This window comes from Cladophialophora immunda, assembly GCF_000835495.1.
Source record: "Cladophialophora immunda strain CBS 83496 unplaced genomic scaffold supercont1.1, whole genome shotgun sequence".
In the NCBI taxonomy this organism is placed as follows: domain Eukaryota; kingdom Fungi; phylum Ascomycota; class Eurotiomycetes; order Chaetothyriales; family Herpotrichiellaceae; genus Cladophialophora; species Cladophialophora immunda.
The window spans coordinates 5,354,278-5,369,499 of record NW_015622541.1 but is presented as its reverse complement, the minus strand read 5'-3'; the positions used below and the strand labels follow the sequence as shown (position 1 = coordinate 5,369,499).

The 15,222-nt window shown below is 54.1% G+C and overlaps 5 protein-coding genes across 5 annotated transcripts; 2 read left to right on the top strand and 3 right to left on the bottom strand.

Annotated features, from left to right (window-relative positions):
• Positions 1–766: 766 nt before the first annotated feature.
• Positions 767–2,309, bottom strand: PV07_01569 (cysteine desulfurase). Its single transcript, XM_016388104.1, has one exon. The coding sequence runs from the start codon at positions 2,147–2,149 to the stop codon at positions 890–892; it is 1,260 nt and encodes a 419-aa protein (XP_016255032.1). The 5' UTR covers positions 2,150–2,309; the 3' UTR covers positions 767–889.
• Positions 2,310–2,658: 349 nt separating this feature from the next.
• Positions 2,659–4,039, bottom strand: PV07_01568 (uncharacterized protein). The gene has a single exon (XM_016388103.1). The coding sequence runs from the start codon at positions 3,390–3,392 to the stop codon at positions 2,967–2,969; it is 426 nt and encodes a 141-aa protein (XP_016255031.1). The 5' UTR covers positions 3,393–4,039; the 3' UTR covers positions 2,659–2,966.
• Positions 4,040–4,309: 270 nt separating this feature from the next.
• On the top strand, positions 4,310–7,784 carry PV07_01567 (uncharacterized protein). Its single transcript, XM_016388102.1, has 3 exons — positions 4,310–4,697; positions 4,760–4,997; positions 5,044–7,784. The coding sequence occupies exons 1-3, from the start codon at positions 4,667–4,669 to the stop codon at positions 5,825–5,827; spliced, it is 1,053 nt and encodes a 350-aa protein (XP_016255030.1). The 5' UTR covers positions 4,310–4,666; the 3' UTR covers positions 5,828–7,784.
• A 1-nt stretch (position 7,785) lies between these two features.
• On the top strand, positions 7,786–11,130 carry PV07_01566 (uncharacterized protein). Its single transcript, XM_016388101.1, has 4 exons — positions 7,786–8,192; positions 8,246–8,471; positions 8,530–8,659; positions 8,718–11,130. Exons 1-4 carry the CDS (start codon positions 8,175–8,177, stop codon positions 10,903–10,905), a joined length of 2,562 nt encoding a protein of 853 aa, XP_016255029.1. The 5' UTR covers positions 7,786–8,174; the 3' UTR covers positions 10,906–11,130.
• Positions 11,131–11,172: 42 nt separating this feature from the next.
• PV07_01565 (uncharacterized protein) lies at positions 11,173–15,173 on the bottom strand. The gene is made up of 5 exons (XM_016388100.1): positions 14,865–15,173; positions 14,705–14,814; positions 14,337–14,653; positions 13,988–14,282; positions 11,173–13,929 (listed from the first exon to the last, which is right to left on the bottom strand). The coding sequence occupies exons 1-5, from the start codon at positions 14,906–14,908 to the stop codon at positions 11,684–11,686; spliced, it is 3,012 nt and encodes a 1,003-aa protein (XP_016255028.1). The 5' UTR covers positions 14,909–15,173; the 3' UTR covers positions 11,173–11,683.
• Between the last annotated feature and the right edge of the window lie 49 nt (positions 15,174–15,222).

Genomic DNA, 15,222 nt, shown 5'->3' with positions numbered 1-15,222 from the left:
ACCGTCGAACAGATTTCCTAGAAGGTTGTCGTTTACAGCCGGAATGTTGCCGCACACTCGGCCCGCATTCTGCTGTTAATGGCAAGGAAACCGCCCCCATGGTCAATAGCTCTCCGAACAGACTGGTTGCTCGCAAGGCTTAGGCCTGGAGGCGCATCGTCCATGTCCACCCCGGCGCGACGCCACGTACAATATTACTCTCATGCGCCAGGCGCACTTACCAGGGGCTGTCCACATACTTCGGCGGGTGAATACTCTGATGAGTCTTGTCGACACATGCCGCAACTTACCCAGGGATTTGAGACTATTGCTGGTCGGACCAGCGCAAAAACTTCAAAGGGACCCGGCAAACCCCTTCTGGTACCGGGTCCAGTCGCTGTCCAGTGTCCGCTGCCCATGACCCTGCATATCCAGTCACCTGCGGAGGTAGATGGAGCTGCGAATGGGCCCAACGGGCGCCAGCCTATGATTTGAAAGCGAAGCCTAGTATAAGGCGCAATGGGTCGTTGCTGGTTCATCCTGTCATCCAGGCACATTGTTTCGTGCGTCTTTAGTGGTTCTGCTTTACTTTTAGGGTCGCTCAATAGACTTCGCCTCGCCTTACACGCAGTTGGAATACCAAAAGCCCCGAGACTCCTGGTTTAGATGGCAACAAAAGTACAGTAGCGTGTGATCGAGGGCGATGTTGTCGAACTCGCAGAATCACGACGATCAGGGCCAAGAAGAGAGCAGTACGAGGTACAATATAATGATGAGATCCAAGCGGCTCGATTGTCTCGTGAGTCGATGTCTTGTTCCATACAGATACAGATACCGCATCGAGGTGCGGTCGACGGCGAATGGACGACCGCGCACGTCCTTGCAAGGTCTATTTTTGCAAGGCCTACGCTCACCAATTTGCAACATTCTTCCTCTCGGGGTCCTCGACATGCTTTCCTGCTCCTTCCTTGATGACTTCATCCAGCACCTTGACCAGACCTTCGACTTCCTCGACAGTGTTATAGTGCAGCAATGAGCACCTGACCACGCCGTCATCGCTGTCTGGAATGTGGAGGACGTTGTCGCAGAGGCGCTTGCTATAGAAGTGTCCGTTGCGGCACCCGAAATTCGACCTCGCTTCAATGGCGTCAATGATCCCCAATGAACTCTGGCCCTTGACCCTGAAGCTGATGACCGGCACCCGCAGCTTTCTGTCTGAGGAAGGCTCCCCGTAGATCTTGATTTGGTCGGGCTTCGACCGCAGGTACGCCAGCAAGATCTCCTGGATCTTCTCCTCTTGCGCGGCGATGGCGCCCCAGCCCACCGTGTCGATATACTTGGCGATGAGGGGAACGGATTGGATACATTCGTAATTGCCTGCCGCTAGCCCCAACATCTCCTCCAGCGTGTCGCCGGGCTTGAAGTAGTGGCCGAGGCTCACGATCTGTTGCTGCGCCTTCTCGCTGACGTAGAGCATCGAGACGTGCGGCCCGTACACTTTGTACCACGAGAAGGAGTAGAAGTCGACGCCGAACGCCTTGACGTCGACGGGGGCGTGCGGGGCATACGCCACGGCATCGACACAGAACAGGGTGTTGGGGTTGGTTTCATGGATGGCCTTCGACAGCGCGGCAACGTCGGTCACGGTGCCCAGGATATTCGACGTGTGCGTGCAGCAGACCAGCCGGGTCTTGTCCGAGAGCAACTTCTTCAAGTCCTCGGGCTCTAGCTTGGGGTTGGAGTCTGTGTTCTGCGTCGGAATCCACCATTTGACGGTCACGCCTTTCCACTCGGCCATCTGCACCCAGGGCGCCAGGTTGGCCTCGTGGTCGAGGCTCGACAGGACAATCTCGGCGCCCGGCTCGATCTTTAGGGCGACCGAGAGGTTACGGAACAGCTGGGTCGTCGACGGGCCAAACACCACCTCCTTGGGCGAGGCGTTGATGTACTTTGCCCCCGCCATGTGGCCCTCGTTGAACTTAGTCGTGGAGATCTGTGACACCGGGTACGACGCGCCCAGCTGCACGTTGTTCCGGGACAGGTAATCCGAGATGGACGTGATGACGGTCTGCAGCACCTGCGCACCACCGGCATTGTCCATAAAAACCTGGTCCTGGGCGAGGGCCGGGAAGTGGCCTCTGATGGCCGCCACATCGAACGACGCTGCCATGCTGGCCGTGGTGGTAGCGGACGGTGGTTGAACGAGGACAGCGGATTCCAAGCACGAGCGGGAGATCAGTCCCAGTGTTATTCTGTCGTATGGATCGCTACCGACTGAACGAGATCCGAGTACGAGCACCTTACCGTGGGAAAAATCTGCATGGTTATGAGGGCCATTGAGGTGGGATGTGGAGTGGAAGCGTCGTTAGGTTGCTGGACCTGAAGAGGAAGGTCGCTCAACTCCGCGTATGGAGGCAGTGGAGAAGGAGAGTAGAGAGAGTCAACGATGGTGCCGCCTTTCCTGCCTCGTCTCAAAGTCGGAGACGCCTTTAGCACAGCATTACCGTCGAGGTATCAACGATTGACAATGAGTGTGTGTTCGATGTGAGGCCCTGGAGGCAGTTCCAAGATACTTGGGGATATCAGGACGTCAACTTGACATTGTCCAGAGCACGGCATGAGGAAACTTTGAGCCAGATCTACACATTCAAAAGTGAAATTGCAAGCGTATTGATGCATTGATGATCTAGTTTGAGTCCATCGCGGTACGCCTAGCGCATTGGTGCTCAACAACAGGTGGCGCTTGACCTCAGGGGCCAGGGAATCTCTTTCTCAGCGTAATATCCCACTCTCCTTCTGACAACATGGTGAAAAGGCGGCAGGCGATTGTACGTGATGTCGACAACCCGGGAGAAGGGGATACGACGCAATTTGTCCACTTGAAGATGCCCAGGTTGAAATGCGTGCACACTTCCTTCCCCCTGATGCCCATTGAATCCGAACCGTTTGGGCCACTGCCACTCTTCGCTCTGCGCACCCTCGAGTCCTCAGTTCACCTTTTTCTCCAAGGTATCGTGCATCTCCTTCGTCTCCAGTGTCTCATCGTGCTTCTGTTCTCTCGAGGGCATCTCCTCTTGCAACATGCTGCTAGGGCCAGAGGAAATTCCGAGTTGGCCACCCGCTTGTTGGTTCTCGATCCGCGCATTCTGGTTTGTCGGCGCCGGGGGCCCTTCACCAATCATCTGCATCTTCCACCGGATGTATTCCTTCGGCTTCTCCTTCTCCAGATATTCACCCCAGGCAGTGAATTCTTTGTTGGAAAGCGACCGGAGGATCTCAGGTGGCGGCGGACAGCAGTGCTCGGTTTCGTCTTTGACACCTTGCTGCGGCTTGTGAGTGGTGTCTGATTGGGCTGGCTGGAAGTCGCCGCTTTGTCCACTGACAGGGTTTTTGGTTTCTTTCGCATCAGACATGATTGCAAGGCTGAGATTTCGTCCTGGGCGGTCGCTAATCGGTGGCTGATCTCGTCTTGATGAGCATGCTATCCCTTCGTCACGCTGGCACGATCTCAAGTTTTCTAGAGATGGAACATCGACTTGGTTCCTGGTTGAGATGATTCACATCGGGCGCGGTCAGTGTAAAATTGGCTCATCTGAGTGAATACCACGACAAATAGGGCGCTTTTGCGCAATGTCAGGAAATATCTGTTGTCCATGGCAGTTTCCATAACGGGCAATGCATTGTGATCTGGGGATCATGAACGGCGCCTTCCAACATCGAAAGCGGACTTGATCCATCAGTACCTGACCCTGGGGAAGGCAAATCAAAGGTCTATCGTTAGAATGCTAGAAGCAGATGTTGGTGAGGATTGTGACATTGTAACTCCGCTCTCGGATGAGGCTGGCCCTCCATGCAAGGCTCGCCCAGGCAAAGCTACAGGTGGGTCGATGGATGCCCTGGATATGATGTCCGCCATGCCACATGCCATGGGGTGTTGGCGATGGTGAACAAAGCCTCTGCGCCCAAATGGGACGCGAGTAGGGGGTTGATGCGATGGTGTGGCGAGCCGAATCAACCGAAATGTTGGGACAGCTTCACATGTCCGCTCACTCACATGGCCTCTTGCCCTGCTTCACACCCGCGCTTCCCACCAGAAAAGAGTGAGGTGCGCAGATACGCGGACAGACACGGACAGGGGCGGCAAGTATAGCACCAGTAGCAGTACATCGTACATGCGCACAGAAAGTACCCTGCCTTGTCGTGCTTGTCCCAGTTGTATGGAGAAGACGTGAAAGAGGGACCGCGGTGGTGGGTGCCAAGCGGCTTGAACGCCTCGCATGTCATGGGTTGGGCTGCAATGGCATGTGCTGCGTTTTTCTCACCTTCGATTCCCACTCGTACCACTACTACTCCATGATTCCATTGCCCAAACACTGCACTCTGATGGCATCCCGTATCCACACAGTGCCATCCGCAGCCGCAGTCTAGGAAGCCTTGCACTTTGGTCCGCCTCTCGTTTATCAAACCTTGACCGCGAAGGTACCGGTACCTCACCTGAGTCGCCTGGTGTCGGTCCAGCCGCGCACAATATGACCAGATGACCGCTCAATCATTTCTCACTCAAGCTCTTATTTGCCATGGTGCACCTGTACTCTCCTCGCGTTTCTAGCATTTGACACTCTTGCGGCGCTTTTGCGATCCGTTCCAAGGACCCTGTACCACCTGTCTAAACCCAAAGGAAAAAAAAATGGAAAAGTTCTCGCAGTTCCGTGACAAAGGTATTGTCTTCTCGGAACAAAGACACAGATGGATCGGGGCGCTGATCTGATTTCATCCACAGGTTCCGGCATCGCTCCATTCCTTCCCATTCCGACCGAGCCTGCTGGGTTCGCCTTGCCCTTGCACATATTCCTCTTCGTCTGTCGTGTGCCTCTGCTTCTGGTCTTTGCGCTCTCATACTTCCTCATTCTACAATGGATGCCGATCGGTATCCTGGGCAGAAAGGCTTCTTTGTGGTGCATCCTGGGCATACCTGGAATATGGTGGATTGATTTACAAATCGACGGGGTCAAGAAAGGGTATGGCTACATGACGGTCGCTGAAGCACGTGCTGATGTCGCGAAGGTCTCTTGCCCAAAACAAGACGAGAATTCCTCAAGAAGGCTCGGTAATTGCTTCATCAAGCGCTTCACCCATTGATCCGCTGTATCTGGCCGCCATTTTCGACCCGGTGTTTGCTGCCACCTATCCTTACACGAGGCTGGTGGAACCCATCTCTTTGTTTACAGCCATCCGCCGGACCTTCTGTCACCCCAAGCTGGCGCCACCACCCGGCTCCAGACTAATGGACGTCGAAACAATGTTGAAACAAAATCCAGGCCGCGTCGTGGTGGTTTTTCCAGAATGCACCACAACTAACGGAAGAGGCATACTGCCCATGAGTCCAAGCCTTCTAGCAACCCCTCCGCGGACAAAAGTGTTTCCCGTTTCCCTCCGGTACAGCCCTGCAGATGTCACGACACCCATCCCGCACGCTTACCTGACCTTCCTCTGGAATCTCTGCAGCAAACCGTCCCATTGTCTCCGCATCCGCATTGCCGAGGCAGTGTATAATAGCAAAAAGTCCTCAGATCCGGAGTCTGCCATCGCAGCAAAGGTTTCATCTTCTTACACTGCAAACTATTTCGACACGCTAGTTTCGTCAGACGGGGGAGCCAGCAGCGATGCAGACACGCTTGTTGGTAGTGGCCTCGAAGACCAAGAACTTTCCATCACCAAGGAGGAAAGAGCATTCTTGGACAGAATTGCCGAGGCCCTGGCGAGGTTAGGACGTGTCAAGAGAGTGGGACTGGGAGTTAAAGAGAAAGTCGAGTTTATCGCCATGTGGACGAGGTCTCGAAAGCGATGACAAGGCAAGACGAATGAGTTGCGTGGGTGAGTTGTTCATCAGCTGCGGGGAGGTCCATGAAAGATATCAGCACCACTTCCTATCCGAGACCGACTGCTCGCTCAGATGGAACGCCCTGCCCGATCTCCGCCCTCGACACTTCTTATGGAGTAGTGGGAGGCATATGGCAACACCTCTTCTGACTTTTCCTTTATCCTTATACCTCGACGTGGCTTTATATCTTGGCAAATAACTTGATAGAAACACAGGCTCATTTTTCTCTCGAAGATCCCGCGAAGTTGACTTCGGCCGACCCGAATGCCGCGGAAAGACCACGGAGAGTGTATGTGCGGAGCAAGTGTTTTCTGTACAATTTGTCAAGAGATGGGGATCGGGCGTTGCCCTCGGTGAAAGAGGAGATGGCTGGTCCGGTCAATGACACCTCTCCTACCTATCTCTTCTCGTTTGCAGGGAACGCGACGCCTCACAATCCAATGCTGGTCCTGCGAATGCGTGGAGCAAGGACCACGAGGAAATGGACGGTGGCTGGCATGGGCCCAAAGGAGCAACAAGCGTGCAGTAAGGTTAGCCAACTCCGGCTATGTTGACAGCGCACCGAAGAAGAGCCAATGGTGCTCAGTGCGTATGGGGCCAGGCAGGGTGCAAGAACCGCTCAAATGAGGTTTGGTCTTGTGGCCGAGAGGATGATCGAGACAGGGAAAAGAGTGGTTGCCTGAGACCGACCCCAGCCTCACGAGGTACCTGTTGGCCATTTCATGACCATCCAGGCATCTGAGCAGGTACAGCTGTTCCGCTGCAGCATTACTCATAGTTTCTCGAGGGGAAGAGCTAAACCCGTCGTTTGCGGCGACTAACCGCGAACCGGGGAGAACTCTGGTCAAGCTGGCCACCTGGTGGATGCTGTGCACTTAGTAATAATGGTTGAATAACCTGAAGCGATTCCTCGGCCCCAGGAACTAAACTTCTTCCAGCGCCCTCCTCGTGAACCTCTTGCCTGTTACAACTGGGTGCTGCTGCAGTACGGAGAGATAGCGCCTTACAGCTCCAGACGGCAGCTGGGTACTGTTCCGTTCTGTATCTATCAATGGAGCTCGATGAACACCACCACCACCGAGGTGCGGGGCGGGCGCTGCTGGGTGCCTGCCCAAGGCATATTCAATCTCGATTTTCGATTTTCGACTCTCGATTCTCTGGGTTGAGGTAGAGGAGTTCGACGTTGTCCGGACCTGGGCTGCGCGAAGAAAGCCCCGCCAACACATCTATGCCGCGTCGAGTCCCTGACACCGCACCTGTTGACTATCGACGGCAGCCAACTCTCTTCGCCGAGAGACCTTGCGCAGCCTTGCAGGATCGAACTGCAAGCCTAGAGTCCCGAGTGTCTCTGTCTGAATATGGTAAGGATGAGTCTAGATTCCACTGGCTCCGACTACATCGTCCTCCCTGGCGCGAGCTGTCGGACAACAGACTGAGTCGCGACAGGATACGAAATACCATGATTTCCTTGCCACGATCCATAGCCCGAACAGGCCAAATTTGGAGTGAGCGGAAGCTTCTCCCCTGCGGCGGTGACTGACTGGTATGCTGACTACATTGAGCATTGTCGCTGTGCACGGCCTCAACCCGATCAATACCGAGTCCCACGCTTACAAGACTTGGACTGCACCAGATGGGACATTCTGGCTTAAAGAATTCCTCCCACACGCATTAGAGGAAAGCGGCGTCAGAGCGAGAGTCATGGTGTTTGGTTACAACTCCAACGTGCTCTTTGACACTTCCTCAGCTGGGGTCCAAGAACAGGCTGAGAACCTGCTGAATCGGTTGAACAGAGAGAGAGACAAGATCAATCCGCCCCACAGACCAATTCTCTTTCTTGCCCACAGCCTCGGAGGAATTGTTGTAAAGAGTGTAAGTTGAATAAGCATCCTTCAAAGGCTTCAAGACTATAAGCGACTGCTGGAACTGCAACCCAGCGGAAGATCCCGTCATAGACGGACATATCGTCAATTTTCTGGCCCGAGTAGTTTAACTATTCGAGTACTTCACAGTCCTTCTCAGGCTGACTCTAGTACCGGATCAGGCGCTTGTCCAGGCAGGGCTCAGTGACACCTTTAAGGACATCTGCGAAGCAACTTTCGGACTTGCTTTCTTCGCTACTCCGCATCGAGGCGGCGAACATGCTAGGCTCGGCAGCGTTGCGGCTGAAATCGCGAAGTTGGTGACAGGCAACTCGAAGAATACGTTTCTAGACCATCTACAGAAAAACTCCATCTTATCAGAACAGCTTCGTGGCTACTTCAAGAACCAAATTAAGAGATATAAGATTCTGAGCTTTTATGAAGAAAGATACATGGGGCGACTTGGGCTGGTTCGTATTTGGTCTTATGTCTATGTTGTTTCGAGAATACTAACATGAGATAGATAGTAGATCGAGAGTCAGCTACACTTGGACTCGACGACGATATCGAGACTATTATTGGTGTTGAAGCTGATCACCGAAGTATTTGCAAGTTTGACAGCCGAGAAAGTCCAGCGTACAGGTCTGTCATAGACAACCTTGTCAAACTTGCCAATCAGGCCGTGAAGAAGTTCAGAGAAGAGATGTTTCGAGACTCGCAAGATGCTTTTGCAGCTGGAAGGGGAAAATGTATGCCAACTTGAGCTTTCTGGAGAAAACCCTTCTCGATGGCTGACAGGATGCCCAGGGCTTGTTCCATATGCGGAAAATCCACGATTCTCAGGGCGCGAGGCGGCTTTGAAGAAGTTGGATGAGTATCTAGAACCTCGACTTGGATCACAGCGGAGAGTGGCCTTATATGGACTCGGCGGAGTCGGGTTCGTTCCCTCCTTTCAGGTCGAGAAGACGGAACAGCGACAGCACTAACGGGCATAGAAAGACACAGATCGCGCTCAAGTATGCGTACAGGATCCGGAACGACTACGAGAAAGTCTCGATATTCTGGGTCCACGCCAACAGCCGCGAAAAATTCCATCAGTCATACCTGCTGCTGGCTAAGGAACTCGACATCCCTGGTGCCGATTCCCACCAAGTAGACAAGCTGGCTGTGGTCAGCGAGTGGCTCAGTCGGGAGAGGGTCTGCGGACAGTGGCTGATGATCCTACAAAATGCTGACGATGTGAGCATGTTCCAGGACCGCCCAGCAGACCAGAACCAGGAGACCTTCGCGGCGAAAGTGACAGACTACATTCCCAGTTGTCAACACGGTGCGCTCCTGATCACCGCACGAGACAAGAACGTCGGTGAAGCCTTGGATGCAATCAACCACCAGATACTGGCAATGGACCTATCTGAATCGGTAGACATGCTGGCACAGATCCTCCACGGGGACCAATATACACGGGATGATTTCGAAAAACTGGCCCATTGTCTCGAAAGGGTACCACTGGCAATGAGTCAAGCAGCCGCATACATATCGAAGAACTCGATGAGGATCAGCGACTTTTTACAAATGTTTGAGAAACGAGCAAACGCCCTTGATATCCTTGCTCGGGACGTCAAAGGCGTAGACAGATCCGTCACGGCTACATGGCAGATGTCCTTCACGCAAATCCGAGAACAAAATTGTCTTGCTGCCGACATTTTGTCTCTGATGGCTTTCTTGGATCGAAACGACGTCCTCGACACTCTCATTACAAGTCAGTACGAGAATACCTCTGACACGCAGTTTGAAGACGCCTTGGGGCTCCTGAAAGCATTCTCCCTGATCCAAGAGACATATGCGATTGTCGCTGGTGAAGAGCATCGAGCTTACAGCATGCAGCATATGGTTCAGTTGGTTACTCGGCATTGGCTGGCAAGTCAGAGCGCCGCAGATACATGGGCAGAAAAGGCACTGTTTGCGGTTGCCAGGGTGTTTCCTCCTGGTGAGCACGAGGATTGGGAAAAGTGCGAAGTCTACCTCCCTCATGTTCGAGTAGTCTTGGACGTGGAGATCAAGTCGAAGGCAGGGACCAGAACCAAGGCTGAACTGCAATACCACTCCTCGTCCTTCTTCCGGGTCAAGGGCTATCATGCTCGAGCCGAAGAAATGGCCCGTCAGTCGATCATCAACTGGAAGGAAGCCCTTGGGCCAGATAATGCTTCGACGCTAGCGAGCTATACCAGTCTGTCTCGGATCCTTCTTGAGCAAGGGCAGATTGAGGCCGCAAAGGAGGTGCAGGTGGAGGGCCTGAAGGCTGCTGAATCGGGGGTGAAGGAGACTGATCCTGCCATGCTCCGGGCACGTCGCCATTTAGCGGCATTGGATGGCCTTCAAGGAAAGTTCGAGGACGCATACAACACGCTGCTCGCCGTGACGGAGAAGAGCCAAATCAATCCTGGCAGACAACACGCGGACACGCTTCGGGCTACGCGCGACCTGGCCGTCACTCTCGCCCACTTGGGCCGATATAACGAAGCCAAGGCATTGTTGGAGGAAGTGCTGGAGATTCGCAGGCAGGTCCTGGGCGCGGAAAACCTGGAGACGCTCATCAGCATGTTCGATCTCGCCGAGTTGTACAAACTGCAAGACCCGGAGAACAACGCTGCCAGGGCAGCAGTCCTCGAGCGAGAGGTCGTCCGAGTCCGCGAGACAACCCTCGGCGAGGAGCACCCGGCGACCATCCTCGCGATGGAGAGCCTGGCCGACAGTCTCAGGTGGCAGAACCGGTACGAGGAGGCCGCGGGACTGGGCAAGAAGATCGAGGAGATCCTGAGCAAACCCCGCCGCAAACCCGCGCAGGAGAAGGACCATGGACACCCGAAGTCGGCGCCGCTGCACACCATGAGCTACAAGATCCAGACGTACAAGCTCCCGCAGCCACCGCAGCGTCCGTGGCCCCAAGCAGTGCAGATCGGAGGGTTGCCCAACAACGTCAAACCGCAGCGCGTCTCGGTCAGCAATCTACCCGCCGGATCATCTCCTTCTTCCTCGTCGGGCCCGTCTTCGCCCTCGCTCTCCCCCCCGGCGGTCAAGGGCGATGCTGCCCAGCGCCGCAAGTCGAACCCGGTGGACCGCATCCTTGTGCGCTTCTCGCACCTCAAGGCCAAGGTCGGGGCGGCGTATGACCAGGCCAAATGAGGCGGCGTGGGAAATACGGAGGACTGAAACTTGAGATCTGACACACACACACGCGCGCGCGCATGTTTCACGCTCGCACCCGCTTATGCAATGCTATGTGTACATCCTCAGCCAAGAACCAAGAGGCTGGATTACGAGCCCGTTGATAGGTAGTTACTAGTTAGCTACTTGACTTAAAAAAGAGTCGAACGCACAAGGGGGTACGAAGGATATCATGATCGCGACTAGCGAGCAAGAGTCCGAAACTGAAACTGGAATTCGGGCGTGAGTTGATTTGACTTGACTTTTGAATTGGAGCCTTGAAATCGAATATCTGTCGAACATTCAATCTGCAACCATCTCCTCGATAGAGGCCATCCCATCCCATCCCATCCCATTCCATCCGCGTACGCCATCGCTTGCGTCGCGGGAGTCCTTGAGCCGTACTCGGTACAACCTCGTTCGTGACCAGGAAGAACGATAGAAAACCGTGGAGCTGACGAAAAAGACACGCATGAAGAATAAGTAAAAAAGTAGGTACGTGCCATCCATCCATCCACCCATCCATCCAGCTTAGTAGCACATACATCGGACCCGACCCTTGCTTTTGAGAACCGAGCCGAACCGAACCAGGCGCAAAGAGAGCAAGGACAATAAAACAAGGAGGACGTGGAGGCGGAGGAAGAAGAGGAGAGGATCGTCAGCAGCAACATTCTGATCCTCGCTGTAGTTGCGGTACATCAGGATGCCATGCTCCAAGCCTTCTCCAGGCACAGTCGACACCGTGGCAGCGGCGGTACTACCTCCACCGTCTCCCATGGCTTTCCCTCTCGCCCTCAACCAGGCCCCTTTCGAGATCCTCCTCGTATTTGTACGTGACTCGTCTCCCACCCGTGCTTCCGCCGCCTGAGGACGAAGCTTGTTTGGCCGCTTTCTCTCGCCGCTGTTGTTCCTTGAGCATACGTTCACGGTTCCTTGCTTCGCGCTCGAGGGTGTGGGGGTCTTTCTCTTCTGGTTGAGCGGAAGCCGACATTGACTGTGTTGGTGCTGGCGTTACAGTGCCACTGGAGCGATGGGACTGTGAGCGACCATTGACCATTGAGCTATCCATGCCGTTCGGATCCTCGGCTTCGCGACGATGCTCTTTCTTGTGACGCCGAGAGCGATGTCGCGACTCGGGTTCTTCCGCGGCCTCATCCTGCTGTTGGTCGTAGTCGTAGTCGTACTCTTGATGCTTGTCGACGTCTTCGCGGTGGCGATCATGTCGAGAGCGTTTGCGATCGCGGTCACGGTCACGGTCACGATCGCGATCTCTGTGTTTGTCGTCTCGATGCTCCCGATCCCGGTCTTTGGTCCGCACCTTCTCACGATCTCTATCACGGTCACGATCTTTGTCTCGGTCTCTGTCTCGGTCTCGATCCCTATCCCGATCTCGGTCGTCGTATCGAGAGGACTTGCTACTCCGGTGTTTGCTCCTACTTTCTACCTCGTAGCCGTCTCGAGTTGACCTTGTCGAATCGTCGTAGTCGCCCATCTCGTGGTCTCCATTAAGATCTTCGTCGTGGTGTCGCCGCGAGGAGCGGGATGAGTGCTGCTTTGATGCTCGCTCCTTGTCGCCTCGACTGCGTCGCGAAGATGACTTGTAATCTCCAGAATCCGAATCGGCATAGGAAGTTTCGCGCTCGTGCCTCTCATAATCATCATGAGTACCTCGTCTTGACGATTTCCTGGATGGCTTGTCAGAGTCGCGATAGTCCGACTCGTCTTGCTCGTCCCCTTCATATCTGGCGTTGGCGTACTTGTCCTGTACGGATTGCCGTCTAGGCCTGTCGTTGTCTTTATCAGGGGTCTTACTACGACTTCTCTCGACATCTCGAGACTCTGAACGTTGAGAGGCAACCATAGATGCTCTTCCCATGATTTGAAACCCGGATGCCGCAGGTCGCGAAGGTGGCCTCCCTGGTCCAGCTGGTTCACGCATCGCTCTAGGACCCGTTGGTGCACCGACAACGCCCACTCCCTTTGGTTCCATAGGTGAAGCGCTTTGTGGGAACGGCTTTACTGGTGGAGCAATATGACCATTTGGCATCGAAATCGAGCCACGACCGCGAGAGGAGAATCTACCGTGTCCTCGAGCGCGGAAGCCATGATCACCGTATTGAGCCGAAGGCCCAAGTGGCGCCGACGGCGGTGGCATCGGACCTTGTAAATCCTCACTGTATGCTTCCGGTATTGGCTTTTCTGGTGGTGAAGCAGTTTTCACCAGCTCGGAAACCGGCGGTTGGACCTTGTCCGCGTCGTCCTGCCTGGCAGTCACATTCATTTTATCAGCTTCCAAAGACTCGTCCTTTGGTGCAGATTTTGCCTCTTTCACAACGTCATCATCTGCAGCAGCAGAAGCTTCAGGAGTAGAGGCAGTGGTTGTGGTCTTCTCAACGTTGATGGGCTTCTGGTAGTCTTCCCCAAGGGCCTCTTGAACTTCTTCCTGACCACCAGGAGCAAATTCATCATCTTCATGACTCTCGTCAACAAGATCGTGGTTGTGGTCGGCGCGTTCCTCATCGGCGGCAGCTTCGGTGGAGTCGGTCTGCATCGTGTGAGACTGCACATTGTGGTTATCGAATTGTTTCTGGCCAGACCAGTTCTGATACCCCTGCTGATGGTATTGAGAGTATTGATTGAAGTTACCACGGCCTCTCGTAAAGCCGCCACGGCCACGGCCACGGCCTCTGCCATAGCCGCGGCCGTAGTAGCCATTTTGAAAATCACCAGAGGCATAGGGCTGTTGAAAGTTGCCAGACGAGCCCATATTGAAACCATAGTTGGAACCGAAGTCATTGCCCATGCCATTCGAGAATGCATTTGCATTATTATTCTGCCACATATTGTTGTTCTGGCCGTCCCAGCCATACATTCCTTGGTTGGCATTGTAGTTCATAGCCATGTTCATGCCATTCATCCCATTCATGTTCATGCCGCCTCCGTTTGGACCGCCAAATCCGCCAAACATGCCAGCTGACATTGGACTCATTCCCATAGGCATTCCTGCAAGCACGGTTAGAAAGGTGTTGTTGCGCTTTGTGAGAACAGTGGTCGAACTCACCCATCATTGGATTGAAGCCCATTCCGTTCGCCGTCATCATTTGCATCATCTGGTTATAATCCATGTTGCCGAACCCATTCATCATGTTTGAAAAGTCCATGCCATTGAAACCCTCTGTGTTACTTTTGTTCACATCTTGTGAGTTCGGTCTCGTCTCGAACGAATTGGCGGATTGGGATTGAGAAGTGTCTTCTGTGCTCTTCACTCGGGTGGGAAGTGGTTGCAGACTCTCGTCCTCTGCTTCCACCTGGATCTCGATATCGTCGTCGTTATCGGCTTGCTCGGGGTCCGGTTCCTAAAGAGAAGATCAGAAAAGGTGGTCATAGAGGATGGTGAGTCAGGCGATTACCTCGATTGACGGCTGGACGTCTACAGCAGGTGTCTCCTCACTTTCTGCCCCGTCTACTGGTTGCTGCTCCTCTGTCACTCCTGCTGCAACCCCGTCTGCCTGGCTGCCGCCATTCACCGCGGGTTTGCCTGCATCTGGCGGGAGGAGAGCCTCATCTTGTCCGTCGGATTTGGCCCGCTCGTCCACTTTCGTCTTCTCTTGCGCCTTGAGATAAACCTTGATGGTCTTTTGCATGGCTTTACTTGGCTTGCAAATGTCGTCGGTAAACGGTCTGTGTTCACATTTGGGACAACTGGAGCCGCGAGTAGTGGTGAAGCCTGTCTAGTGTGAGTCAAATGCCAAGAGGAAGAGATCACACTGCCACTAACATGATTCGCAGATGCCGACATCGCAACAAGACGTCTTGTATGGATTCAGGTTGAAGTTGTGGCAGCGCGTGCATTTCAATTTCTCCGGCACTTTGTCCAGATCCAAGGAACTATGAGAGTCAGTGTGAGAAGGAACAACACCTGCGATCTCCAAACATACTTAAGGACATTGGTCAAAGATGCATCTAATGCAACAGCAGCCATGTTGAAAACGGGTTTGGAGACAGTCTGGCTGTTGTCGATCGTGAGGGAGCGGACCAGGCCTGCGATCTGGACGAAGGAATAGAAAGATCAAACGCCATTAGATGACACCAGGCAGGGGCGTCGCCGGTCTCGTGTGACACAATCGCTGGACTATAAATGACAAAAGATTCACAAGCATATCACAGTAAGGGTGGAAGACATGTGCAGGATGGATGGTAGTGATGGGAAGGAAGTTTTCAGTGGTTGTTTTTGCGCAGCCGGGAGCCAGCCTGAGAGCCACCAGAGCCACCAGAGCCTGGCCGCAGCCTCCCAAA

Coding starts and splice junctions, on each gene's coding strand:
- PV07_01569 (XM_016388104.1), bottom strand. CDS start 2,149: ATGGCAGCGTCGTTCGATGTGGCGGCCATCAGAGGCCACTTCCCGGCC.
- PV07_01568 (XM_016388103.1), bottom strand. CDS start 3,392: ATGTCTGATGCGAAAGAAACCAAAAACCCTGTCAGTGGACAAAGCGGC.
- PV07_01567 (XM_016388102.1), top strand. CDS start 4,667: ATGGAAAAGTTCTCGCAGTTCCGTGACAAAG. Junction 4,698..4,759: donor CTCGCAGTTCCGTGACAAAG/GTATTGTCTTCT, acceptor TTTCATCCACAG/GTTCCGGCATCGCTCCATTC. Junction 4,998..5,043: donor ATCGACGGGGTCAAGAAAGG/GTATGGCTACAT, acceptor GATGTCGCGAAG/GTCTCTTGCCCAAAACAAGA.
- PV07_01566 (XM_016388101.1), top strand. Junction 8,472..8,529: donor TGCAGCTGGAAGGGGAAAAT/GTATGCCAACTT, acceptor CAGGATGCCCAG/GGCTTGTTCCATATGCGGAA. Junction 8,660..8,717: donor TATGGACTCGGCGGAGTCGG/GTTCGTTCCCTC, acceptor TAACGGGCATAG/AAAGACACAGATCGCGCTCA.
- PV07_01565 (XM_016388100.1), bottom strand. CDS start 14,908: ATGGCTGCTGTTGCATTAGATGCATCTTTGACCAATGTCCTTAA. Junction 14,654..14,704: donor TGTCGGCATCTGCGAATCAT/GTTAGTGGCAGT, acceptor CACACTAGACAG/GCTTCACCACTACTCGCGGC. Junction 13,930..13,987: donor GGGCTTCAATCCAATGATGG/GTGAGTTCGACC, acceptor CCGTGCTTGCAG/GAATGCCTATGGGAATGAGT.